Source organism: Nuphar pumila, chromosome 2, assembly GCF_984573655.1.
Source record: "Nuphar pumila chromosome 2, dmNupPumi1.hap1.1, whole genome shotgun sequence".
Classification (NCBI taxonomy): Eukaryota; Viridiplantae; Streptophyta; class Magnoliopsida; order Nymphaeales; family Nymphaeaceae; genus Nuphar; species Nuphar pumila.
The window spans coordinates 11,099,619-11,127,510 of NC_143250.1; the positions used below are offsets into that span (position 1 = coordinate 11,099,619).

The 27,892-nt window shown below is 37.3% G+C and overlaps 1 protein-coding gene across 4 annotated transcripts; it reads left to right on the forward strand.

Moving 5' to 3' along the window:
* LOC149844744 (uncharacterized) lies at nucleotides 1–27,817 on the forward strand. Of its 4 annotated transcripts, none has more exons than XM_089997327.1 (3): nucleotides 1–232; nucleotides 360–484; nucleotides 27,525–27,817. In XM_089997327.1, the coding sequence occupies exons 1-3, from the start codon at nucleotides 57–59 to the stop codon at nucleotides 27,530–27,532; spliced, it is 309 nt and encodes a 102-aa protein (XP_089853453.1). In that variant the 5' UTR covers nucleotides 1–56; the 3' UTR covers nucleotides 27,533–27,817. The 4 variants fall into 4 exon arrangements, with proteins under 4 accessions (XP_089853453.1, XP_089853452.1, XP_089853451.1 ...); XM_089997326.1 differs by having other exon boundaries at nucleotides 27,582–27,817; XM_089997325.1 differs by lacking the exon at nucleotides 27,525–27,817 and adding an exon at nucleotides 23,286–23,549.
* Nucleotides 27,818–27,892: the final 75 nt, after the last annotated feature.

Below are 27,892 nucleotides of genomic sequence, written 5' to 3' on the forward strand. Positions count from 1 at the left end.
CACAGGCCGTAAGGCCGTAGTTGTAGGTCTGAAGCAAGCCTCCCCTAGCATCAACCATGTCGAGGGCGGCAGCAGCAGCGTGCGCGAGGACCATCTTTCGTGCACCAACCACCGTGAGGAATGCGTCCCGCCCGGCGAAGCTCTTCTCTCCCGCCAATACCCCACAAAACCCCACCCGCTGCAGTCCTTCCTCTCGTCTCTCAAGCCCCAGCACGAACCCCTCCTCCTTCAGGTAAATCCCATCTTCCCCAACACGTTTAGTCTACTCTTCTTCCTATTTCTACACGATGGTATCTCTCAAATCTCTTATCCTTTGGATGGTTTCGCTCGGTTCAGTCTTTCATGCGTTCTTTTTGCAGGTACCCAGTAGAGTTGAGCAGTTCTCTGCTTTCCATGATGCCTCTTCACAGCGCCAATGCATCTGCATTGCTCACTTCCATGCTCTCATCCTCTTCTCCGAGCAGCCGGGGATGGCTTTCTGAAGGTATATTAGTGATTCGCCTCTCTGACCAATCATTTGTTTTGTATCTTTTGGATAATTCTCGTTTAAATGCTTTCAATATGGTTCGTTGAATTTAATTTGTGTTTGTATCCTTTTGCTGTTCGTTTTCTGTCTTTATCTTTTACTGCACTTTTGTCTTCCTCATTGTGATTTCTCAAATTATATGGTTCTATCGCTGCTCAAAATAAATAGAAAATGAAAATCTGCTTGGTTATTAGCAATGGGCAGTGAGAAGATAAGGCTGCAGTTTCATGGATTCGTTTTCCATTTGCTGATGTCCTTTTTTGCCTTGTTCAGTTGCACGCCATATATTGTCGTAGTGATGATGCTGTTCTTTTTTAGGCCATAAGATTACAAAATTAGAGTGGTAATATATTTTAGGTTTTGATCATCATATATTATCGAGTTATTGCTTTAGGGATGTGGTTGTTTCATGGGAACCAAAGAAGTAATGCTCTCTAAAGTCTTGTGGAGGAAATTCGAGATGTTCTACAACATGGCTTTGGCAACGCATTGCTCTTCCTTTTCAAATTCCATTGGAAGTTGTATGAGGTGATAAAATTAAGGGACGCAGTTGCTTTCATGATTTGAGGATTGTAGGTAGTGCACGTTGCAAGACATAGTGTTGTCCTATGTCACATGGGTGCGGGTGCGACACGGGTGCGGCGCAATTTCAAAAATTTTGGACACGGGGACTCGGCTATATATATATTAATATATATATATATATATATATATAAGACTCGGTCAAAGTTGTGCCCATTAGGGGACAGGTGATGAGTTGTGAAGGCATTCTGTACACTTTCTTCATACAGGAATAATTCACTTTTGGGCACTTTCTTCATACACTGTAATAATTCACTTTCTTCATACAGGAAAAACCACAAAAACTTGAGTTGTGCCCATTCTGTACTTAAAACTTGAAAGTGTACAGGTTTTTTAGTTGTGATGGGTTTTTTTCCTTACAGCTGTAGCCCAGAAAATTTAAAAAAAAAATTCAAAAAAAAAAATTCCAAAAAATGGACCAAAATGACCCTGTGTGCGTTGACCACACCCAGGGTCGGGTTGACCGAGTCCGAGCCGCACCCGTGTCGGTGCGTGTCGACGCGGGTGCGGCGACCTTGGAGCCGAGTCCGTGTGACATAGGTGTTGTCCCTTTTAAGAAACATGAGGCTCCAACATGAACTGACCTTCTTGTATTGTGATCTGTGGAACAATCTGTAAAATACTAGTATAAAAATAATTCATATGTCCCAGTCAATCTGCAAATGAAAGTCCATTAATCAAACATATATCTCTATTGGACCATATGGATGTGGCTTCAGGTGGATATTCGGCAAGTTTATGAGATAGCAGAAGAAGGGAACATGTTAGTTACCATGTGAAGGAGTTTCATGCTTGGTCCATTCCCAAATTAATTTTGTGGTAATTTCTGACGGCTCAAAATCTTGAGCTACAATACAAGGGGAATCGAGATAACGCAAGCTATTATTAAAAGTGCTGTAAAAGAAGAGTAAGCCAATGATTTCTAGGTGTAGCTGATTCTTTAGAGGTAACTACATATTTGAACATGGAGAGGTGTCATATAAGGCTATTGATTGGATCACAAAGGAACTGCTTCATTGTTCATTCTTAAAATAAATTATGACATGGTAGACAAGTATAATCCTTTCTACTGTAAGTCTTGGAAAGAATACAACCTGGTGTGTTAAGAAGGGGTTGGTCATAGCAGTGGCCATCTATAATGTTGGTCACAGTAGTTGGTAAATGCTAGTGAGTTGAGAGCAGTGTCACCTATATCGGTGATATTTTGAAAATATCACTTTAATATTGGCTATTTCAAGGTTGCTGATAATATCGGGAATATCTTGCGATATTTTCAAAATATCACCGTATTATAACAAAAATATTGCGATAATGTCACAATATTTTTAGGAAAAAACCTTTTTTTTTATATTTTAACTTTGCATTCCTATTTTTTTGTTTCTTTTATATTTTTAAAACATTTTAAAACTTGATTCTTTATATTTTTGGAAGAAAGTAATGCAAAACTTATTATTTTCTTACCTTTTTGGTTATTATTTGTATTTTTTCAAAATTTTAAACTCCTGTTGTTTTTCCCAGAAATACAAACTTTTGAAAATCTCTCTAAGAAATTACCTTGAACGATATAGGTGACTATGGTTGAGAGCATCCATTTACTTGGTCTCAATTGCTTGAGAGAAGCTGATTGTTTATGACCCTTGTTTTCTGTTTCCCTCTTTTCGTCAGTTTGCTTTTTCTTTATCTTTTGTGGAAAATGCATCAGCAATATCTATCAAACGGAGCTTCATCAGCTTCCTATTGTTATGGCAAAGATTAGTCTCACGGGACACCCCTTGGCCTTTCATTCATGATGGTGCTTTTCTTTTTCAGCACCTGGTAGGAAAGTAATAGGTCATTTCATAAGTAGTAAGCACTAAAGCAAAGAAGTTTCACAATATATTTTACTAATTAGTTTCACTAATTACAATAAGCACAAATGTTGAATAATGCATGCTCTGTCATAATAATACATATCTTCTTTATTGTCTTCACTAATCACAATAAATTAAGAAGAAATTTTTACATTTTTGTTCCTGTAGCTTAAGAAATAAGTGAATAGGACTCTAATAAAGCCTTATTTATGTAAAAAGTTGTCAATAAAAGTGAAAAAGGATCCAAAATAAATTACCTGAAAATTTTCAACAAAAAATGTGAAAAAATAGTCGTATCTTACAATACGGTGTGTATCATACAATACAGTACAATATGGTCTGATACATTGCATTTTCCAATTCAAGTGGGTATATTGAATCACATGTGCTAGCAATACTATGACACACTGTATCATATCATATGATACGATACAATATTGATAACACTGGGTAGAACAATGTTTATTCGAGAATTATATGACATATATGGATAATTATTTCCAACTGAAGGGCCAGATTCCAGCTGAATTTCCAACAGTGTGAACCTAATAACGCTCATTTTCCACAACAACAGGTAGAGAGCTCCTGAAGTCCTAATCCTATTAGAACTTTCAAAAGGTTTGGTACATTTGCATCCAAAGTATATTATGTGAGAGTTGCTTGTTGACATGCACCATTTTTTTATCACTATTTATAAACCTGACTCTATATGGAATGTTGAAAAGGGTAATTTTGGCATAAGATAAAGGGTAGAAGAGCAGCCTAGTAACAATGTATTCAGGCTCTTTTCAACCCAAAGGGCAACAAAGAATTCTGTAAATCCTATATTGTTTAAATACCACTTGAAAGGTCATGATGATTCATGTCAGACTATTGTGCTATTTGAAAGCCAACATTACCCTTCTCTATCTTACACAGTTTTAGTTTCCACTGGAAAGTTAATATAGATCCATCAGCCTGTCATGCTATGTAAGTGAAAAAATAAACAACGTATTCAGAGTTTTTTTATAGAAGAACTCATGACGTGCATTCTAGCGCCATTGCTTGCTGCAATCACGAAGTGCTCAGGCTGTCAAGTGTGTAATGGTCATCATAACTCCCTGGGATCCATCTTATAGACATATCCTTGAACAGCACTCAGATTCTGTTGTGAAAACTTCTGCCAAGGTGCTACCTTTTCTTTTTAACTTTTTAATGTTCAATTTCAGAGCCTTTTGATATATGTAGTGGATATATTATTATAACATCATAATTATAGCTTTTATGATAGTTTTTTTTCGAAAGGCAAGCTGGGGTTAGGCAGACCCCCACCAGTTACAACACAACATACCATTGGGTTTTGAACTTGCAACGTCCCAACACATGGTGACGTGCACTAACAGCTCCTACCAAACAAGCAGAGCCCCTGTTGGTTCTTATGATAGTTGTTACATTAATATTGTAGTTTAACTACTTAAATGTGTTTCATTTCTCTTTGTGGTTATATTTTTAATTATTTTATAGTTATTTTAAATTTTATTTTATTTTTGAATGATGTGATTGTTATAGTTTGTTTATTCAAAACTTTTTTCTTTTGTTTGTTATCTAATATGAATCTTTAATAGTAAACCTTTTGCTTGTTAGTTGTTAGTTTGTTAGTATTGTTACAATATCATTTCACATATTATAGCAATACATGTGTATGTTTAATTGCTCATAATGCTTAAATTTGTTTTCTTTTTTTATTTCATTCTATGACTTTTAATTTTTTTCTGATTTTTGGAAGTTCTCTGTTTTTTTTTTTAATGTTTTTTTTCTGTATCTTACAATACGATATGATATGGTCTGATACACCCGTATCGCCAGCCCTCCTGATATGGGTATCGATATGATAATTACAACATTGGTTCTACCATCTCTTTTATCCATTTTCTACTTAGTGAAGCTTTAAAAATGAAATTGTGGCTGGAAGATATATTGTGAAACAAAGAGTCTGGAGATTTGAAAGGTGTCTCAGAACTCAAGAATGAAGGGGGATGAACTCTTGAATCCTTAAATCTTTTGCTCATTTCAAAAATCTGTTTGGTCTTCATCATATATTGACACTAAAGCTTGGTTGCAATATTGTTTGTTGGGGGTATGGGGCTCTTGTATATGGAATTGTTGTAGGAAAATCTGTACTTTTTTTGTTATTATTTATCTATCATTTTAGCATTTTGAAAATTAATTTATGGATTTTTTTGAAGAGCAATTAATTTTTTTGTTTGAGAACTTAAAATATGTCACTCTATGCACTGCCATTTTGCTTATTTGCAATATTGCCCTTTCTGATACATTATTATTATTATTATTATTATTTTGAAATTATAACCCTGAGAAACTACACCCAGCATGAAGACCTGGTCACGCTGGCTCAGCCTGCCATACCTACGGTCATCGTGCCGGCAGCGTAAAACTCCGAGGCTAGGACCCCTGCCCCTAGGGCCTATGCTACGCATTGGCTTGCGCAGAGGGGCGACACTTATGAGAATCGAACCTTGACTGCCCGTCTAGCAGCCAAGGCCGCACCCACTACGCCAACCCTGCTTCTTCTGATCCAAGTCTTGTTTTTGTTTGCTGACTTTTTCCAATCTGAATTGCCCTCAAACCTTGTCGATATTCAAGTAGATTCTAGTTTCACAACATTTTACTACAGTATGTGTCCTACTAATAAATTAATAGAAAAGTGGCAATGTGTCTCTGGGCCTGCCTCTTGTTCATCTCTATTAATTCTCAACAGAGTGGCCCTCTGTCATATACGTACATATGATATTAATCAGTTTCTGATGGTTGCTTATATGTATGATTGGTCCTCGTTTTTGAGCTGTTTTCTTAAGAATTGTCAAAGAATAAATATGAAGTTGCATAAAGTATGTCAACTGTCAAAACTAATTCCCAAGATGGATATTGTCTGAAGCCAGAAGGTTTACATTCATGCTACTGGACCAGTGCGAAAAGTATTGGTTTCGTTAACACTAACCCTATTTTCTATCATATTCTTCTCTTTCTTCACAAAATTTCTTGTTTTAAGGTTCGAATGTGCAATAACCCAAGATGTAACAAATAAAAACTTGATCTACCATTTTCATCAGTTAGTGGTTGCTTGAGTTTGGAGTTGGAACAAATCCCTTGTGGAGATCTGAATCAAGTTGTAGATTTTGAACATTGTTTCTCTTTTGATATCAGAACTGATTTTTTTTAGTTTATTATTCTGACAGCTTTAATGCACCTTTTTTTTTATGCATTGTTTCATGACCAGTATTGGAGTATAGTGGACTCTTTCTGTTAGTCTGTTTAAGATTTTTGTTTCTACAATTGTCGTTCTTGATCGATACATCTCAACATTCAGCAACGTGTTAATGTTTGGTTATTTGATGTAACAGTTATACTGCATTGTGTTATTACTTTTATCATACTTGCTAATTGGGCATGTGTTGCTATATTTTTATCAGTGGGCAATGATGATGTATGATGGTCACTCAGTTGATTAGATCAAGGACATTTGCAAGTTTGATAAGCTAGAACATGTGGACTTCTACAAAATGGATTTCATGCACTTTTAGAGACCGTGTAGTTGATCTGCTAATGAAGATGTTCAATTTCCTTGTTTTTGAAGATAAATTCTTTTTTTGATGTTGATATGTGAACTGGCCCAGAGGGCAAGCCAATATGTTACATACTTTCATGTGTCCATGATGCTCTGTTTTCCAAATGATACCCAATGTGTTAAACCAAATCATGGCAGCTTATTTGTGAGAAGAAAATGTGTATAAGAGTGTGACTGCTTTTTTTGTTTTTTCTACTTGGCTCTTCCAAACTGACAACCAACACTTGAGTTATTGATGAGACCCAGCTTGCTATCAGTGTTTCCAACCTGTTAAACAGAAAATTTAAGGCCTCCATAAGTTGGCATGTTGAAATGATTTTCATTTTGGTTTTGATCAAGCTGATCTAGTAAATAAAGGAAAATAATAGCAAACTTTTAATAATAGAAATTTAGCAAATAGAATAAGACAAAAAATGGAAGCATGAACTGTATAAGAAATGGAAAGTACTGTTCTAACATTTGGCAATAGCAAAAGAGTGAAATCAAGACCTGCTATTACCTGATTTTCACATATTTGTTTGCACTTTTACCTTGGACAGTAAGGTTCTCTTTCCTTCTCCAAACGAGTAATTGCACAATGCTTTCTAGAGTTGAGAAAGAAAGGTCAATTTGTTCTTAGAAAGTTCATCTTGTGGAGCACAAGTGGATACGGTAACGAGAATAAAACTGGGAAATAAAAAAAATGCCAAAGGAATGATATGCATGTTTGGATTATGATAACGATATTATTCTCTGATTATGTTTTTATTTCATTTTCTTCAATTCATTGCAAATTTGTCAAGCTTATCTTGTGGAGCACAAGTGGATAAAGTAACAAGAATAAAATGGGGAAATAGAAAGAAAATGCCAAAGGAATGATATGCATGTTTGGATTATGATAATAATATTATTCTCTGTTCACGTTTTTTATTTCATTTTCTTCAATCCAATTTTGGAATTAGTGTATCGGAACCCATATTGCATGAGCCTGAGATACGGGTGTATCGTATCATAAGATATGGGAAAAACTTGAATTAAAAATCACAAAAAATCTGAAAAATTACAAAAAAATAGAGAAAAATCTCAAAAAAATAGAAAAAGTTATAGAATGCAATAGAAAAAAGGAACATGAATGTATGCATTATGAGTAATTAAACATAAGCATGCACTAGTAAAATATTGGATACAATACTAATAACACTCCTCACAAACATTTAACAAAAGTCACAACTCACAATTTATCAATGATGACAAAAACAATATTTAAATTATGGATCTTCTTCTAAGTCGTCTTCTTCTCCTCCTTTATCCACATTCATCTCTGGGCCAACATAATCATTGTCATCATCCACCTAAGCCTCCAGTTGCCTCCAATCCTCATCATCATTCAAGACACTGGGCTCTTCTTCTACCCACTCAGCCAATATATTAAAGTTGTCACTATTGATGGGATCGTGGCTGCTCCTTTGGAGTCTTCTCGATTATCTTTGTATTTGTTGCAACATTCACATATACATTAGAATACAAGTTACATTAAAGTAGATCTACTAGCATATATCTTAGTGTTACTTTTGCTTCAATCTCATGTTGTAGGCAACAAATACATCATTTAATTGAGAGTGCTCGAATCTATTCATTTTCTTTGTGGATGCACTAAAAAAATTCCAATTTCTCTCACATCCACTTGCGTTATATCCCTAACTCAAAATACATTATGCAAACCTAGATAATGCAGGAGCATCTCCACCAAACATATTCCACCATTGATCTGAACCAGAGTTACCGGAAGCGCCTAGGCAAAAGGGGAAGCGCGCTTCGGAAGCGCGAAACGTCGCGCTTCCGAAGCGTGAGGGGAAGCGTCCCCCTTTTTTGGGAAGCGCGCTTCCCTTTTATGGGAAGCACGTCCCCCTTTTATGGGAAACGCGCTTCCCATAAATGGGAAGCGCGCTTCCCCCATGCTTCCCCCACGCTTCCCCCTCGCTTCCCCATTTTTTCATTTTTTTCGCTTCCCCCTCGCTTCCGGTTCGCTTCCTAGGTTGCTTCCGGTTCGCTTCCTAGGTCGTTTCCGAGACGGTTCGGAATTTTCTTCTAAGTGGTCCCACGCTTCCCCGCTTCCTAAATTTTTGAAAGTGCCTCGCTTCCCGCTCCCGCTTCCCGTATCGCTTCCCGCTCCCGCTTCCTCGACTGGTAACTCTGATCTGAACCAACAAAAGAAAAACATATCATGAGAGAAAATCCTTGCAACACAAAAATACATTATTAAATATTATAACATTGAATTTCAAATGCATACATGGCCACAATGAGCTACGCAGTTGGATTGTGTTCCTTCGTCCAAAGTCTTCCTCATTTTGTTCATACTTGGTTAACTCCACATGAATTTGTCTCAAGAGACTATGATCTACATTAAGTTTCTCAATGGAGTTTAGGACACTCGTTTGTACAAATATGGGGGAGAATTTGATAGCAGAATTGAAGAGGCAACGACATGAATGTCTTGAAGGAGTTGGTGAGTCCATCTCTTAGCAATCACTCTCCAAACTGGCATATAATACTTTTTCTTGTTGTTGAAATTTTCTCTAATATGCTCTTTTGCCCTGTCTATATCATCATACAAGTAGTGCATAACTGGAGCATCATCACTATCTACTCTCCCCAACACTTTTACGAGTGGCATTGCCATCCTAAAAAACATAATGCACCTCTTCCAGAACTTTATAGAGAAGACTATCTCCACTATCTCAACCCCAATAGGTTTCTACGCAATCTTCATTGCAAACCACTCATCTGAAACAAACATTTGCTTTAATTTCATTTTGATGAATGACAAGGCACTGTACAATAAAAAATTTTGTAGCAAACCTTGTCAATGTAGGGCGTATCATCTCGGCTCTCTTGGTAAACCTTCTCATCAGTTTAGGATGATTGAATGATTATAAATGAATTTTGTTATTTTTTTGCATATTTCAATGCACTCAGAAATGCTCTCCATCTCACCAATATCTTCAGTCATGAGATCAATGCAATGCAATGCACATGAACATCAAACAAAGCATCTATATTCCTCTTGCAACATTAATTCAACAACTTTGAAGTTTGTTGCATTATCAGTAATGAATTGTAACATCCTTCATATATTTAAAAATTAGAAATAACTCCTCTATCGCTTTTTGTCTATCAAACATATATCAAAAAATTTCAAAAATATGACACCTCTAGGACAAGAAACCAAAAATTTTACTAGATTTCGATGTCGCCTGTCGATCCACCTATCTACCATGATGGTGCAGCTCGTAGTCTTCCAAAACTCTCTGAACTCATGACGCCACTGCTTCACTTCTGCAACAACTTGCTTCAAAATCCTACCCCTCAATGCATGATATGAGAAAATCTTGTAATCAGCTCTTATGCGGGCTATGCATCAGCCATAGCCTGAAAATGATATGAGTTTGCAGCATTGAATGACGTGCAACTCAAAAAAACACTCAACTGTTAGATTTACCTGCTCAATCATTTTCTTAGAGGCCATGACAGAACATATATCTGGTTGGACTCCAGAGGTTGTCCTAGGTGGGAAATAGGTACCAATCCCCACATCCTGGACAAATAAATCCCCTATCTCCTCCCTTCCTTCCCTTACTACTACCATCAGGTCCACCACGAGTTGGTGCACATCTATTACCACTGTTTCCTGTCCCCACCTCCACCCCTTGCCCTTCTGCTGCTGTAAATTCTTCAACTTCTCTTTAGTGGGGCCGGTGTGCTGTCAGTTGCTTCCTCATATGCCTCAGGTGGCACTTTTGGCTCTTTCCAGGGCTGGGACATATCGTAGCCCCTAATATCTGTCACCTTCTACTATTTTTTCTTCTTTTTCTTTGAGATTCCTTCAATAGCTCATTCATTTGCCATTTTACACCGTCAGGCAGGTGCATAGAATTGCATGAAACCACATTTTGCCTTGTGTTGGCTAAATGATGATTCATCCTAGAAATGCCTTCACGAATCTCCCTCTTACAATAGTTGCACCGGTTGAGCAACCTATTTCCTTCATAAACTAGTGTACAATATCTCATGCTGGGTCTCTTAATGTAACCATCTATGTCACATGGGTGCGGGTGCGGGGGCGGGGGTGCGGCACTTTCAAAAAACTTGGGTGCGGGGATGCGGCAATATATATATATATATATATATATATATATATATATATATATATATATAAAGTCCAAAAGTTGGACATAAATGACCCTGGGTGCGGTCAAGGTTAGGTTGACCACACCCGCACTCGCGTCGCGTGCGACACCCAGTTTGCTGAGTCCCTGTGACATAGGTAGCCATGCTCCAAATATGTTGAATCAAACCCTCTAGTCTTTGAATTTGAGGGTTAGAGGGAAAAAATGTGTGTAGGATGAAAATAGGCATATTTAGGGTAAATCACACCACTATGACTCGATTTTGAGGGTTAGAAGCCAAAAAACAAGTGTATAGGATGAAAATGAGGGGTTTGAAGGTAAAAGAGGGGCTTTAGGGTTCAATGATACAAAAAAGGGTTGGATAGGATGGAAATGAGTGAGATTTGAGGCAAATCTCACTTTTAGGGTTCAGATCTAGCAAAAATACTAACTTTCAGGGTGAATTTGATCTCAAAATAGGATGGGTAGGCTTAAAAAAGGGGTTTGGGGAGGGAGAATATGAAAAAATGAGGTCAAAACGACCCTTGGAGGCTAAAAATGGTCCCCGTAAGTGACGGGTTGCCACTTTTCTGGTGCCGGAAAAGTTAAAAAAAAGTGATAGTCTTATACAATATGGGGTGTATCGTACGATACACCCATGTATCGTATGAGTCATCATATCATTATATTGGGTCACCGTATACGATTTGGGTCTCATATTGTATCGGTTCCCCTACCGACACTACAATAGTACAATCCGATACAATACTGATAACATTGCTTCAATCATTGCAAATTTGTTCAGAATCATAGCTGGAAATTTCAAGTAGTGAACAACAGTTGACATTTTCCGTGAGTGTTGCATTGTGTGTGTGCGCACGTGCTGGAGACTGGAGTACACAAGTGTGTGTATTCCTACAGTTATAATTCCTTATGCTGATCCTGTTTAGTAGAATTACATCCAAAATTTGTGGTATAACAAATTGTAATTTTATCATGGAGCTTTTGTGCTAGTTGGAAATTATCTTGTAATCAACAGAGTGAATAGGACAACTCTACCAGGCAAAATCATGCTATCTTGACTGAGGGGCCCGGGATGAATCCTGCAAGGGACTATACTTTTAATTTTGTGTATGCATTCATGAACATTTGCATCTAAAGGTACTTCTTGAAACCCTAAATAAGGCTCTCAGTTGTTACAGTGAAAAGCAATGGGGCAATTTTGCTCTTATGTTGCTGTTGCTCCGTTGTTGCATTCTCTCCTTCCTTTTTCAATGTGAGATATGAAAAATAACACGTATGTCTTGGATGATATGAGAATATGCATGATAGAAAGATCTCCTGTAATGTTCTGGCCATTGTTTACTTTCATTAATGCCTCGTCTTCTATTTCTGCTAGCAATCTTCTACAAAGCCATTTTATTGCCTCTTCTCTTCTCATGCATACTTTCACCCACCATATATCTTCTAGTGAGACTAGGACTGCCTCCCTGTGCACAACCTCAATTTCTAAAACTTGAGCAACATTTCTTTTGGGTACTATCTGCAACCAAGGCTAAGCACCCTGTTCATTATTGCTTCTAATAAGGGCAACCATTGACTATCATCCACTCTAGCAAGCCTCCAAACTTTCTCCACTGAATTCAGTATCCCACCTACCATGCACCTTCTTTGGCATTTTCACTTGATTCCATCCCAATAAATAATATAAGATTGCAAACTGTATTTTTGAAGGAATAATTGGGTTGTTTTTGTGAAAATCTCTATAAAAAAAGGATTTTGTGTATAAACACAATACTAGAAACACAAAGTGTGCACAAAGGCATAAAAGGAGAACTCTCACAAGTGCACAAAGGCACGGATACAAATGCACAAAGGCATAAAAGGAGAACTCTCACAAGTGCACAAAGGCACGGATACAAATGCACAAACGTAAAAAAATATCAACTTCAATATGTTGGGTCCCAAAAGAGGGCTTTACAAAAGTGTAAGTTACAAGGGGGTAACACCCCATATTTATAATACAAGGGAGAGAGGGAATGAGGGAGTGTTGGGCTCCCAACGGCTCTAAATAGAGCTGTTGGGAGTCCAACAGCTCTCTCTAATTTATGCTTTTTGACTTTGGTCAAAAAAGCATAAAGCCAAATAAGTCCAGAAACTAAACTAAAAAAGAAAAAGAAACCTAACCTAGTTAAATAAACTAACCTAATCCTAACTAAACTTAAAAGTAAACTAAAACTATGAGATTACATATTGAATTATGTTACATTATTTAACACCCCCCCCTCAAACTTAGGGTGACATAACCGAAAGTTTGCCAGGAAGGAAGTTAAATCTTGGAGAGCACAACGCTTTGGTGAAGAAGTCTGCTAGTTGGTATTCTGATGTAATATATGGAAGGTCTATAGTTCTTCTTAAGTATTCTTCACGAACATAGTGGCAATCCATCTCAATGTGCTTCGTGCGCTCATGAAATGTGTGATTTTTGGCAATATAAATTGTACTTTTATTATCACAACATAGTTTTGTGGGCCCTTGAACTTGAATATTCATATCTTCTAGCAAGTTGCGAATCCAAACAATCTCCATGGTAGTAGATGTCATGGCTCTATATTCGGCTTCTGTGGATGAAAGTGAGACCTTATGTTGTTTCTTGCATCTCCAAGAAATTAAAGATTCCCCTAAAAAAATACAAAAACCAGTGGTGGAGTGACGGTTATTTGGGTCACCTCCCCAATCAGAGTCAGTATAAGCAATTAAATTCAATTCAGAAGAAGAAGATAGAAATACCCCATTGTTTACTGTACCCTTTATGTATCTGATGATGCGGAGAATGACACTCATATGAACTGAAGTAGGTGCATGTTGAAACTGACTAGCAACATGTACAGCATGAGAAATATCAGGCCTCGTAATGCTGAGATACGTTAAAGATCCAACCAGTTGCCGGTAAGGTGTGGGATCTTTTAGGAGAATCCCATCATCAATCTTTATCTTTGAACCTACTATTTCAGGAGTTTCACAGACCTTGTCATCTGTGATTCCTGATCTGTCAAGAATCTCACAAGCAAGTTTAGTTTGAGACAAAAAATAGCCTCTGTGAGAATAGGCAACCTCAATTCCCAAAAAATATGTCAGAAATCCTAAGTCTGACATTTTAAATCTTGAAGTCAGGATAGATTTAATGCTCTTGATTCCTTTGACATCATCACCTGTTATTAACATATCATCAACATATAACAGTAATATAACAATTCCTGCATCAGATTTCTTAACAAACAATGCAGTGTCAGTATAGCATGAAGTAAAACCATTTTCAGTCATTACATTGTTAAACCTATCGTGCCAAGCCTTGGGAGCTTGTTTCAAGCCATAAAGAGCTTTACGAAGACGAAGAACTTTATTTTTAGGAATTTTCATACCAGGTGGAGCATCCATGTAGACTTCTTCATTAAGATCACCATTTAGAAATGCATTTTTGACATCCATTTGGTAAATATTTCATTTTCTAATGGAAGCAATGGTGACGAGACATCTAACAGTAACCATACGAGCTACTGGAGCAAATGTCTTTTCATAGTCAATCCCGTATTCTTGACTATACCCTTTAGCTACAAGACGAGCTTTATACCTCTCAAGAGAACCATCACTCTTTGTTTTGACTTTGAACACCCATCGACATCCTATAGTTTTCTTTCCACTGGGAAGCGTTTGAAATTCCTAAGTGTTGGCTTTCCTAAGCGCTTTGAGTTCATTCTCCATGGCTTCTCTCCATTCAATACATCGTTTGGCATCTTCAAAATTTTTTGGTTCAAAATATGAGTGAATGGCACTTAAGCAAGCCCGATATTTAGGAGAGAAAGAATCAAAAGATACGAATCTAGAGGGAGTTCTTCTAGTTCTCTCGGTTCTTCTAGGGTTTGAATCATGTGAGGGGATAGATTCGCTAGGTTCACTATATTGCTCAATAGCACTTCTAAAGGGGAGTCTATCTCTATGAGTATAGGTGATAGGGTCTCTAGTTATATTTTCTTCTTGAGAGGTAGTAGGGTTAGAGTTATTGTTGATTTCAACCACTTCATTGTCACTGTTATATGTTGATTCATCATCACTAGAGATATCATCATCTTTAGATAAAAGATCAAAGAGAAAGGAATAGTCAACAATTTCTAAATGAGATTCATTCTTTTCAAAACCACTATCATTTTCTAAAAATGTTACATTCCTTGAGACATATAACTTATCATTTTTAGTATCATAACATCGAAACCCTTTTTGGGTTTCGGAGTAGCCAAGAAAAGCACAAGGAATGGCTTTAGGTGAGAGTTTATCATTCTTATCTGTAAGGACAAAGCACTTACAACCAAAAACTCTCAATCTATTATAATTGGGTTCTTTTTCATATAGAGTTTCGAAAGGAGAGATTTTATCTAAATTTTTGGATGGAAGACGATTAATAAGATAAACTGAAGCAAGAGCCGCTTCGGCCCAAAATTTTTTTTGGAATACTTTGGGAAATAAGAAGGGTTCTAGTGGTTTCAATGATATGCCTATGCTTCCTTTCGGCTAACCCATTTTGTTGTGGGGTCTTAGGACACGATCTTTGATGGACAATACCATAGTCTTCAAGATATTTCTTAAATTCATTGGAAAGATATTCGCCTCCGGAATCGGTCCTAAAAATCTTTAAATTACTATTAAATTGATTCTTAATTATCATATGATATGATTTAAAACATGAAAACACTTCGTGCTTATGTTTAAGGAAATATATCCAACAATATCGAGAAAAATCATCTACAAAAATCACATAATAGGCAAAGCCTCCCTTGGATATGACGGGTGCCGGTCCCCAAACATCCGAATGAACAATTTCAAAAGGTTTTGTGGTAAACATAGATCTTTGTTCAAAAGGCATACTTCTCATTTTTTCAAGAATACAATCATTACAAGAGAAAGTATTTTTACAAAGATTTTTAATAAAATGCAAATACGATAACTTGGTGATGTTGGGATGACCAAGTCTTTTGTGCCAAACATTTATGTCTTTATGTTGGGCCACATTACAAAAAGGGGTTTTAGGAATTTGGAGAGAATCCACATAGTACAAGTCTCCCTTCCTAGAGCCTTCCCCAATCAACTTCCCGGACCGGTGATCCTGTATTAAACACTTATTAGATGAAAATTGAATGTCACATCCAAGGTCCGAGAGTTGAGAGACGGAAAGTAAGTTCAAATTCAATTTAGGTATAAATCTAATTTGAGGAATAAAAAAATTTTGAGTTTCAAAGTTTTCAATCCCCTTAATTTCAAGAGAAGTGCCATCCGCAGTTGAAACAAAAGATGGTGATAAACTTTTAGAATATTCAGAAAGAGAAGAGATGTTTGGAGACATATGAAAAGATGCACCCGAATCTAAAAGCCAAGAAGTTTTACCTGGAGGAGGAGTGGATACGGCGGCACCAGAAATAGCTCCCTTAAGAAGAGGTTGAAGAGCTTCCATAATTTGATTTAGAGAGAGAGCTCCACTTGTAGATTCCTCTTTTTGTGATTGAGATGTGGTTGCCATTGCAAGTAGTTTCTTCCATTTAGGACAAACCGGTTTGATGTGACCGGGTTCCTTGCAAAAGTGGCACACAATTTTGCTATTGTCCCTTCTTCCGCCTTGACCACCATTGTATCCTTGATTTTGGTTTTTAAAGTGAGGAGGTTTATATGTCCTCAAGTTGTTGCCAGGCCTAGACACGACATTAGCTCCATCACATTCATCTTGATTTGTGGGCATTGCAAGAACACTTGGATTTTGCTTGCTAATGCCCATACGAGTTTCCTCTCCACTTAACTTGGTAATAACATCTTCAATGGAAGGAGATGTGAAAGAAGATAGAAGAGAGGACCAAATTTGTTCAAATTCGGGTCGAAGACCATTTAGGAAGTTAAAGAAGTGATCTTCCTCTAATTGCTTGTATCTAAGTTCAATAGCTTCGCCACTCCACTTGGGCTCAAGCATTGCAAGCTCATCCCAAATAGAGGATAATTCAGCAAAGTACTCACGAATAGACATCTCATTTTGTTGTAGGGTCAAGGCCCTCTTTTGAAGATAGTACTTGTGAGATAAGTCTCGTGAAGTATACATCTTTTCAAGATAATGCCAAGCTTCAGAGGCTTTCTTGAATTTGATGATATTGACATTGATCTTGGTTTCAACGGATGAGAAGATCCAAGATAGGATCGTGAAGTTTCTCATTTCCCATTCCTCATGTTTCTTTGAATATTCTTCAAGAGCTTTTTGTCTTTCTTCTCCTTCAAGAATTTTGATTTCTCCTCTTTCAACCATCGTAATTTTTGGTTCGGGTTCCGTTATGGAACCTTGAACATATCCCCAAAGCCCCTTTCCTTTAATATGAGCTTCCATATTTCCGGCCCATACATGATAATTGGAACCATTGAGCTTAAAGCCAAGAGAGAAATGAGAGTCTTTTTCACCCATTAGAGAGATAAGATGAAGGAGAAAAATGCGTACCACAAAGAGATTTTAACTCTTGTTGTAGTAATCTTCCAAAATATTTGATGAAGAGAAGTCTTCACGCCAATCTCGAAAAAATTGAAGGCACGCTTTTCGAGGCACTCAATATTGTGAAGAATCACAAGACTTTCCTTCTCAAGCAACCTTGCTCTGATACCATGTGAAAATCTCTATAAAAAAAGGATTTTGTGTATAAACACAATACTAGAAACACAAAGTGTGCACAAAGGCATAAAAGGAGAACTCTCACAAGTGCACAAAGGCACGGATACAAATGCACAAAGGCATAAAAGGAGAACTCTCACAAGTGCACAAAGGCACGAATACAAATGCACAAACGTAAAAAAATATCAACTTCAATATGTTGGGTCCCAAAAGAGGGCTTTACAAAAGTGTAAGTTACAAGGGGGTAACACCCCATATTTATAATACAAGGGAGAGAGGGAATGAGGGAGTGTTGGGCTCCCAACGGCTCTAAATAGAGCTGTTGGGAGTCCAACATCTCTCTCTACTTTATGCTTTTTGACTTTGGTCAAAAAAGCATAAAGCCAAATAAGTCCAGAAACTAAACTAAAAAAGAAAAAGAAACCTAACCTAGTTAAATAAACTAACCTAATCCTAACTAAACTTAAAAGTAAACTAAAACTATGAGATTACATATTGAATTATGTTACATTATTTAACAGTTTTCCGGTGCATTTTAAAGGAGTGACTTTCCTGAATACACTGGTGATCAACCCCTATGATGTATTTGGAGAGATGGCAGGTTGATGATTTATATAAGGTCAACATCACTGCTAGAAGAGGACCTAAAGGCTCTTCCACTAGTGGATCTTGATATTGAACTTTGTTCACATTGTGTAGAACAGTTTCTCCACCAATATCATTTGGAAGCTGTCACATAGGTGCGGGTGTGGATGCTGCGATGCGGCACTTTAAAAAAACTTGGGTGCAGGGGTGCGGGGAGGATATATATATTAACAGTTTTAAGTTAACACTTCGTGTATTTGTGTGCATTTATGGATTTATATATATAATATTGATAAAAATGGACTTGACTAGGGTTAACTGAATCCACTTTTTGGATGGAAATGGACCTCAGTGTGGTTGACTTCACCTAACACCTATGTCACATGGGTGCGGGTGCGGGCGCGGGTGCGGGTGCGGGTGCGGGGATTCGGCACTTCCAAAAAACCCGGGTGCGGGGGTGCGGCAGGGGCAAAAATGTAAAATATATATATATATATATATAAGGGGATCGGGGTTTTTCTGCTGTCAGCTGCTGTCAGCAGCTGACAGCAGGTGTCTGTCAGCCCTGACATGCAGATTTTTTTTAAAGACAGACAGCAGCTGGCTGTCAGCCCTGACAGACAGCAGCTGTCTGTCAGGGCCCTGACAACAGATTTTTTTTTTAAAAAAAATCAAATTCGCAGCCCATTTCACAGGGCAATTTTTTTTTTAAAAAAAAATCCAAAAAACAAATGGACCTAAATGATCCTGGGTGCGGTCAACGCACCCAGGATCGGGTTGACCGCACCCGGTGCCGCACCCGAACCCGCACCCGCGTCGAGTCGCGTCGACGCGGGTGCGGCACCCTGCTAGCCGAATCCCTGTGACATAGCCTAACACAAAGGAAGCTGTGTTCAAGTGTCACTCCCGCCTGGGTGCGGGTGCGGTGCCCTGATAGAAGAGTCCGTGTGACAGTTTGGAAGAGATCAGTCAGTGTCCAAGCCTAGGACTTTTGCATTGGTTAGATTAAGTTATCATGGATAAGATAGAAAAAGCCTTTATCTAGCGGGAGTAGGCGTTCTTTGTGATATTTTTTTCTTCCTCTGAAAGATATATGTGCCCTCTGCAGTGACCAGGGAGAGAGCAGTTGCTTTAGGCACTTATTATTGCTCGGCATAAAAGATTTGAGCATTTAGGTTGGTGTAAAACTACCGGTTACGGGCAGCATCAATTTGGAACTGGAAGAAAGATATCAATGAGTTTTGAAGATGGTGGATAAAGACTCCTCTGTGTGTAGCCTTTGCCTAGAGATGAATTTATAGTATTTTGGGAAATGCTATCTCTATGCTTTATTTACATCCACATTTATCAAGAGATAATGGCTTGTGTACTTTTCACTAATTCATGAATGTGCCTTTTTGGATCAGATGAGATATGGATAACATAGAGTAATATAAAATTTGGTTTGCTTTCTATCATGTTTTTGATCATTGGATGACATCTCGTCATCATATTGTATTTGTCCACTCTTCATTGGTTTTAACAAAGTTCTATTTTCTTGCCTTAGAGAAAAGAGGAGTTGGATTTTGGACCCTAACATAGAGCCATCTACATTTGATATGAATGGACTCCAGAAAGGTCCCCCAAGATTCGATATGGACTTGGTAGATTCATCTTCTGGCTTTTGATTCATGCACAATAAATCAAAATCAAGATTTCAACTCTCTGCTCCCAACTAAGTGAGAGCTTGCACCCATCAAGAGAAAAGAGATTGGATTTTGGACCCTATCATAGAGCCATATATACTCTCTATGTTCATGCACAATGAATCAAAAGTACAATTAAAACCTCACTTCTAGCGAGAAGTCCTGCCCATCTCAGTGGGAGCATGCTCTCATGAAATATATGCTTTCAACCAAGTAACAAGTACTTTATTTGTATCTGATTTTTAAATAAGAGTTTCAATGCGCTCAAGATTAGGCTCTTCCCAATGTCCAAGTTATATTTAAGAGTTCAAATATCCTCTGTATTAAAGTAATCCAATAAAGTGAAAAATATGTATCTGAAATTAATGCATATAACTTATCTACATTCACTTATAGTCACATATACATGATAATTTAATAGACAATCTCCTTCTAGTTTGTTACCTGTGATTCACACAACACACATGGGCTAAAAATCCTTTTTTTAATCCTTTTCTGCTGTTGGGCTTTCACACTCCTGTTCATGCAGCCATTCCCATTCCCATTTCTGCACTTCCACTCTTGGCAACAGTTTTCTGTCTACCACCACATATCTCTGGTTGCTATCAAGTCTTAGTTAGAATTATTCCTCTTACATTCCCTCTTTGAGATTTTGCATATAAAGTGAGTTCTCCAGTGATGCTAATGGATTTGGTCAACTACACAAGGGACTAGCCTTATTTTGATCTAGTTGTGAATCTTGTTATCTGTGGGCTTGCCAAATAGACTCAAGGAGTTAAGCTACCTTTTGCCTAGGGTTAGGCCCCGATTGAGCTTATCTTTGCTTGTTGACAGCCCTAACAACATGGTTGTCTAAACCCAATTTTTAGGATCTTTTAAATTAGCAAAGGGCTGTGTTGGCAACATTTTGATTCATATCATCCTTTAACTGCTTTCTAAATAGTTCGTTGTATGGTCCATGAGTATGCTATTTAGTGTCATCGTTTATATTTTCATGGTCATAGTATAACATGTGGCCAAAACTCATCCATAATCATGTCCAAAGACTTTCTATCTTAAGGTTTTTGTTACTTACTACCCATTTGTATGTTGCAATGTTTCAGCTCCTGGTATTTTCTGAAATGATGCATAAACATTATTGGATTTGCGAAAATATTTTTGAACAATGGCTGTTACACCTAGTGATCCCAATTTAGGTCAGCTCAAGACCATCTAATTGGTACATTTAGACTCCCTATTTTGATTCCTTTCCTCCCATTGGATCAACTATTTTTAACTGGGCATCTTTTTAACATCAGAGCAAAAGTAATGGATGGCTGCTTTTGCTACATGCAAACTTTGGAATACAACAATCATTTTTTTGGTGCATAGGCGTTGAATTCTGAGAGCCACAACTTTAACACGAGGATTTGAAGTCCTCCCTAACATTTTTTTAATTGCAATTGGATAGTCAGTGATAGAAACTTGGATGAACGAAGGGTGGTCATATCTGACAAACCACCTATCCTTTACCTTTCTTAGCTAAGATGTAAAGTCGATTGGTAAAATTTGTCTGGTTGAAAACTTATTCTTAAGCGGCATTGTGAAATCATGGCTATTACTTACTATTCTTTTCGGTTTCTACTTTGTATATGATAGGACCTATGTCACACAAACTTGGCTAGGGGGTCGACGCACCTGCGTCGACACGCCCCGACACGGGTGCGGCTTCGGACACGGTCAATGAAGAGTCGGACTCGGTCAACACACCGGGGCCGAGTCCGTCCACGTTTTGGACTTGGTCAACATTGACCAAGTCTATATTTGTCCATTTTTATGGCAAAAACTAAAAAAAATGATATATATATATATATATATATATATATATATATATATATATATATATATATATATATATAGCCGAGTCCCCGTGTCCAAAATTTTTTAAATTGCGCCGCATCCGTGTCGCACCCGCACCCATGTGACATAGGATTGGACGTGGTGTGCTTGTAAGTTTTAAACCTCCATTGATGTTTCTCACGTGAGTCATATGTCATCACAACAATATGGATGATAAAGCTAACCTTAATACATTGTAAAGGTAGGTGCACAACACAAAAATAGGATGTTCAATTTGAGATAGAAATTGAGCAGAAAGGGACAATTGGACTCTTTTATTATGTTTAATTTCAAAGAGAAATTTGGGAGAAAAACAATCGCTCAGACTCTTTGCCCTGTTAGCTTTGTTTACTGAAAAGAAAATTGCTGGCGGTTTATGCATTTACCTACCCTTAACTGTGGGTGTTTTTAGTGTAGTTGCTGCTGACTCCCAATTCTAGATGTAATCCTGCATAGCTGGTGCTTAGCTTCTGCTGAGTGGATTTAACATCATATCAAATATTGAGAAAGATGTAGTGCTGTCAATGGTTTGGATTTGAAGTAATCCAACTTGATTCCAGTTTGACAAGATCTGGACCTAGGGCACAACCAACTGCTATCTATCAGATTATATGGCGGTGCCCATCTACTGCTAACATATTATCTCTTCCTTTGATATAAGAGAAGAGTAAATTCCATTGCAGAGAATGGTTTCCATGATGTCCAGGTTTTCTTGAGAAAAGCACGATTTTTAAACCCTCACAAACTCCCTAGACAGGAAATTCCTGAGAACGATATTTGCAATGTCGATTCTACTCATGCCAAACTTAACCTGGTCTGTATACTTTGCATGTGGGTGATTTTTCAACATATATGACAAGGTGAAGGATCTAGATTCCAAAATGAGATCCGTACCATGAATTCCTTTGTGTAAATATTGGGAAATGAGATTTTATCCATTGGCAGTGGACTTGTATCATTCGTGGACTAGACCGGGTTCCTGACCCTCCTTTACATGATCAAATTGTCTTCATAATGGGCACTGTATACCAGGGATGGGACCTACCTAGGCGCATAATCCTGTACTCTATTTAATATCTAATCGGTAAAGAATGGGAAAAAGAAAAGTAAAGTAAAGATCTTTTGAGTTAGTTTGTGGCAGACAGTTTTATCTGATTGTCTTCCTGTTACTTTCATCTCATTCATATTGGAGTGCTGGGCCAAAAGACATCAGATTCAGCCTGTTTTTGCCAAAATTGGCTGTTTCAGCCGTGTTGAATTCTTGTGACCATCTAGGAATTGTTTTGATAATTTCTGAACTCTTGTTCACATATTGAGTCATTTTTGCAATATTTAAGTGTTAAGTTTTTTTTAGTGTTTTAAGATTATAATTTTAAGTTTATGGGAGGATAATCGTTTATGACTTCTAAGGGTTTTATTTCCATGTTATCCCATTGTTAAGCTTCATGCAACAACAGCCATGGTAGTCGCAAGAAACAGACAGTCTAGTCCAATCTAGTCTTGAAGACCAGTGGTTGTTTTAGTTCTTGATGGTGCTTACAGTATGTCTAAGTTCTCTATTGTTCTGTCTCACTGATCCACTTCAGTTTTGTGAAAACTCCTAGTGGAAGAGCAATGGTTGATTGATAATTTAATTTGTTTAATTGCTAATTTTTTAGATTGTTTAATGCCATTATTATCACTAAATGGATACTGTTGTTTGCCACTTTTGTCAGTCAGCATAGATGATGTGTGATGAAGTTTCAGGGGATTAGATCAAAGTTTTGTGCAACCTTTATGGTGCAGAAACTTGGAAGAGCCGAGGAAGTGACTTGATGCATGATAAGGCGATTTTAATTCTATTAGGTAGCTGCTAGAGATGCTAAACAAAGATCTTAAGTGTTGTCCTTGAAGACTAGTTGTTGAACTTGATCTCATTGCACAAATAGGATTTGGTGTTTGTTCTCTTGTTCAAGTTTGTCAGTACAAGGAGTCATTTGGTCATCATTTGACATTTGATGTATAAGAAGCTACTGGCAAATTATCAAAGTTATTGTTGTCAGAATATTCATAACATGTATCATGGTTTTTTCTGTTAATAAAAAGCTGTAATGTTGGAGGCTTTTAGTTTGTGATGTCTTTACTCTTTGCCTGTCCAACCCTCTACAAAAATACTTCATTGGCACAGATGTGATATTTCAAACTCAATGGTATCGTGACATTATCACTATGTTTTCAGGGATTTATAAATTTTTTTATGTTAATATGATTTTTGCTTATTTCTTTTTTATATTTTGAAACATTTCCACTTTTTCTTTGCACTTTTTATAAAAGAATATATTACTACAACCTATTTTCTTTTGATTTTTTGTATTTTAACATGTCAATATTTTTCCAAAATTTATTTGAAATCCTACAATATCTCAAGAAATTGCCTCACTGAAATATTGTGGAGACCTATAGTTATGATTATCACATGCACACACAGACACAAACTCATTCTGCATGCACACACAAAAGCTCTGTGTATGTTTAGCTATTAGATTATGAGTATTTATGCTTTAGGGAGCTGGTTATATCCTCATGCTTATCTGGTTATTAGCCCCAAAAAGGGTTTAAGTTATGATGACTTCATAACTTTTGGAAGCATGTGAATGCTTTAATGCTTAAGAACATTAACCAACCTGTTTGCAATTCTATATGTTTTGCTGTGGTGATGCTCTTTTTTTAATATTTACTGCATGCGAAGTCACATAGGTAATGGGTGCCGGTATAGGGTATGATACAAGAATTTATAAAAGGATGGGTACAGGAATACTATATATATGTACATTTATTTGCTGACATAAACATTATTTCTGATTGTAGTAAGCTATGTCACATGGATACTAGTGCGGGTGTGGGACAAGATGCATATATACTTGGTACGTTACGATAATTTTAAAAAATTAGGACATGGGAACACGGCCATACATACACATAGATGTATGTATATGTCCAAGTGTGTATAAAACAACAATTTAAAATCACTATAATTGGAAACATCAAATAATGAAACTAAGTTGAAATTGAAATGTAATGTAATTGATGACAAAGTTTTAAAGAAAAACAACTCATGTGAATATGAAATAAGTAAATAAGGTCATACAAGAAAATAGATAAAGTTAATGACACAATGTTAATTGTGCGTGAAACTGGTTTGACTATGTTGATGAAGTGTTGTATTGTGTCTGTGAAGTGTCCGAGTATTGTGACGTGTCGGTACGGGATACACATGCTAAGTGAAGTGTCCGTGTGACATGGGTAGTAAGTAATAAGAATTTATAGTAAGAATTGGAAGTTTCTGAGGATTTTTTCTCCAGATCCATCTTTTCTCTTATCCTATCTCTACTAATGACTAATAATCAGATCAGAGACCCTTTAGCAACAGATCAGGATAAAGAAAAGATAAAAAATAGTGTCTTTTTCCTTTGGAGAAGTCAAAATTAAGGAAATCCATAGAAACCCCTTGTCACATGTTAAATGCTCTGACCTAACTAGGTTATAGAAATAAATATGCAACACTTCTATATCTCTCGTGAATCACACATTTTTAATATGAAGCCCTGTCGGATCAAAGTATAACGGATCTCACTGGTCCTCATCATCATCAAGTCTTATCCCAGTTACATGGGAAAGGCTTTTAGAGTCATGTTTCTCCATTCCTTCATACCTAGGTAAATAATTTATAATTCTTGATGATATGTGATCCATTTGATGTTATATGTACCTCTTCTTTTTGTCATTTTCTTTGCAATTTACTCCAGTTGCTTTAATGTCTACTACCATCTTGTTCTTTTAATCTATCAGGAAGTAGTGTTTTTTTGCTTTGGAGAAATCAAAATTAGGGAAATTCAAAGAAGCCCCCTTGTTACATGTTAAATGCTCTGACCTAACTAAGATATGGAAATAAATATGCAACACTTCTATATCTCCCGAGATTCACACAATTTTAATATGAATCCTTGTCAGATCAAATTTTAACAAATCTCACTGGTCCTCATGTTGTACATGAATTCAATCATCATCAAGTCTTATTCCAATTACATGGGAAAGGCTTTATGAGTTATGTTTCTCCATTTCCTTCATACCTAGGTAAATAATTTATAATTCTTTATGATTTGTGATCCCCATGATGTTATGTGTACCTCTTTTCCATTTGCCATTTCCTTTGCAATTCGCTCCAGCTGCTTTAATGTCTTCTACCAGCTTGTTCTTTTAATCATTGAAGAGTTTGAATGCATCTTCTAAATATTTGAGAACTACCTGCACTATGTCCTCCACTCTCTGCTAATCAATCTCTTATAAGATGAAAAATGTAAGCAATCCCTCCTATTTGAAGAAGTTATTGCAGTCAAGCAAGGTAAAACATATTATATATGATTTTACACCAAATTGTGCACGTGCTGAAATCCAAAACCTTCCCAGGTACACGATTGAATATAATTCCTACCTACACGAGATATATTGGCTTCCCCACATTTCTGTGCATATCAGTCAAATGCTTGAAACTTGTCTGGGAGAGGTGGTAATAATGCCATTTAATTTAGATGCTTAAAAGTTTAAAACTTGTGATGAAGTTTCTCAATATTGTAATGCCAGTCAATGGCTAATCTTGTCTTGGGAAAAGTGATCATCATAATAAGCTCAAAGTGAGGTGAAGCCCCTAGAGATTTTCTAGTTCCGTTCTATTTCTCTCTTTTTTTAATCACCTTTTAATTTTCCTTCCTTTGGGTTGTGATAAGTCTTACTGAAGTTGTACCAGTTTCTTACTCTTGTAAAGAAATAGTGGTCCTACTCATAACACTTCAGAAAACTATTATATTGTCTCACTTTGCATGCTATGTCACAGGGATTCGGCTAACCAGATGTCGCACCCGTGTCGACGCGACGCGGGTGTGCGTGCGGGTGCGGCACCTAGTGCGGTTTATGTAAAAAAAAACACGGCAAGGGAGGCTCGCTTGAAGAAGAAGAAAAGAAGAAGAAGAAAAAGAAGAAGAAGAAGAAGACAATGAGGAAAGAGAGAGGTGAGAGGGAGCTCACCTGAAAGGGGCTGGCACAGGAAGGACCGGCGTCGGGTGGCCGGAAAACCAAGGCTCGCCGGACGTGGGGCTTGCCAGCGTCAGGTGGACGGAAAAAGAACGGGAGAGAGGGAGCCTGCGGTGGGGGGAGAAGGCGAGCGAGGAGAGAGAGTGAGCAGCGTGGGGGAGGGTTTCTCGAATGAGAAACCCTACCCTTCGTGCTTTAAATAAGCACGCAGGGTATGTTTTATCGGGTTTGGATCCGGGTCGAATCCGAATCCGACCTGGGTCTGATTTTTTTTTTGCCGCACCCCCGCACCCATGTTTTTTTAAAGTGCCGCACCCGCACCCGCACCCATGTGACATAGTTTGCATGTAAACCACTTCTCTTCATATGAAGGCGTGGTGGCTTATGATGGCTCCCAGGGATTAACACTTCTCATTCCGTTTGTGTTTTCTTTGAATGATCATTCTGTTAAAGTTACAGTAGGCATTCCTTCTGATTATCCATCTAATATATGTACCTATAATCTTCAATATTCATGTTTGGGGACTATCTTCATATATTTTCATTTTCAAACAATTAAAGGCAATGCTACATATTTGTTCTGGTAGCTAGGCCATTTTATTTAGTTGCATGTTTTGACTTGACTTTTTCACTTCAAGCTATGACAAATCATGTGAAAATTCTTTTGAATTGGCATGAGTCAAAGCCTTGAAGTCCAGAGCAAATGTAACTCAATAATAGTAATTTAAACAAATCTTTCTTCTTTGTTTCTTCAATGCTTATTGTTCTGTTGACATGTTAATATAAGCACTGCAGTGATTCTATTTGCTTGATGGAGATGACTTCTATTCTGTAAATTATTGTGTGGTTCATGCACAGATGCATATACCATGGTTCTTGTTTTGTAGATGGGTAGGTTTCTGTTCACGGGGGCGTTAAGTCCTTGTATTTGCCATTGTGGATAGATTCTTGAGGACTTCAGAAGTGGACTTCTTGGAGCGTGCATTGTTCTACATACAAACTTAAAGTGGCATTGTTTCTCAGAACCGGAGTAGCTGAAGTATGTTTTAAACACTTTTTTTAGACAACCAAGGATGTGATGATATTGGTATATATTTATTTGTGGTGATGTTTTTGTTTGTTAATGCTTGATAAATAAGAACTTTTCGTGCTTATGGTTGATGACTATGATACTTCTTCCTGCTCCTTTGTCTTCTTCGACTCGTCTTGATATAACCACATTATCTTAGCTGATCAATGTTCAATCCATGTTCTG

Coding starts and splice junctions, on each gene's coding strand:
- LOC149844744 (XM_089997325.1), top strand. CDS start 57: ATGTCGAGGGCGGCAGCAGCAGCGTGCGCGAGGACCATCTTTCGTGCA. Junction 233..359: donor ACGAACCCCTCCTCCTTCAG/GTAAATCCCATC, acceptor TTCTTTTTGCAG/GTACCCAGTAGAGTTGAGCA. Junction 485..23,285: donor CCGGGGATGGCTTTCTGAAG/GTATATTAGTGA, acceptor CACTTTTGTCAG/TCAGCATAGATGATGTGTGA.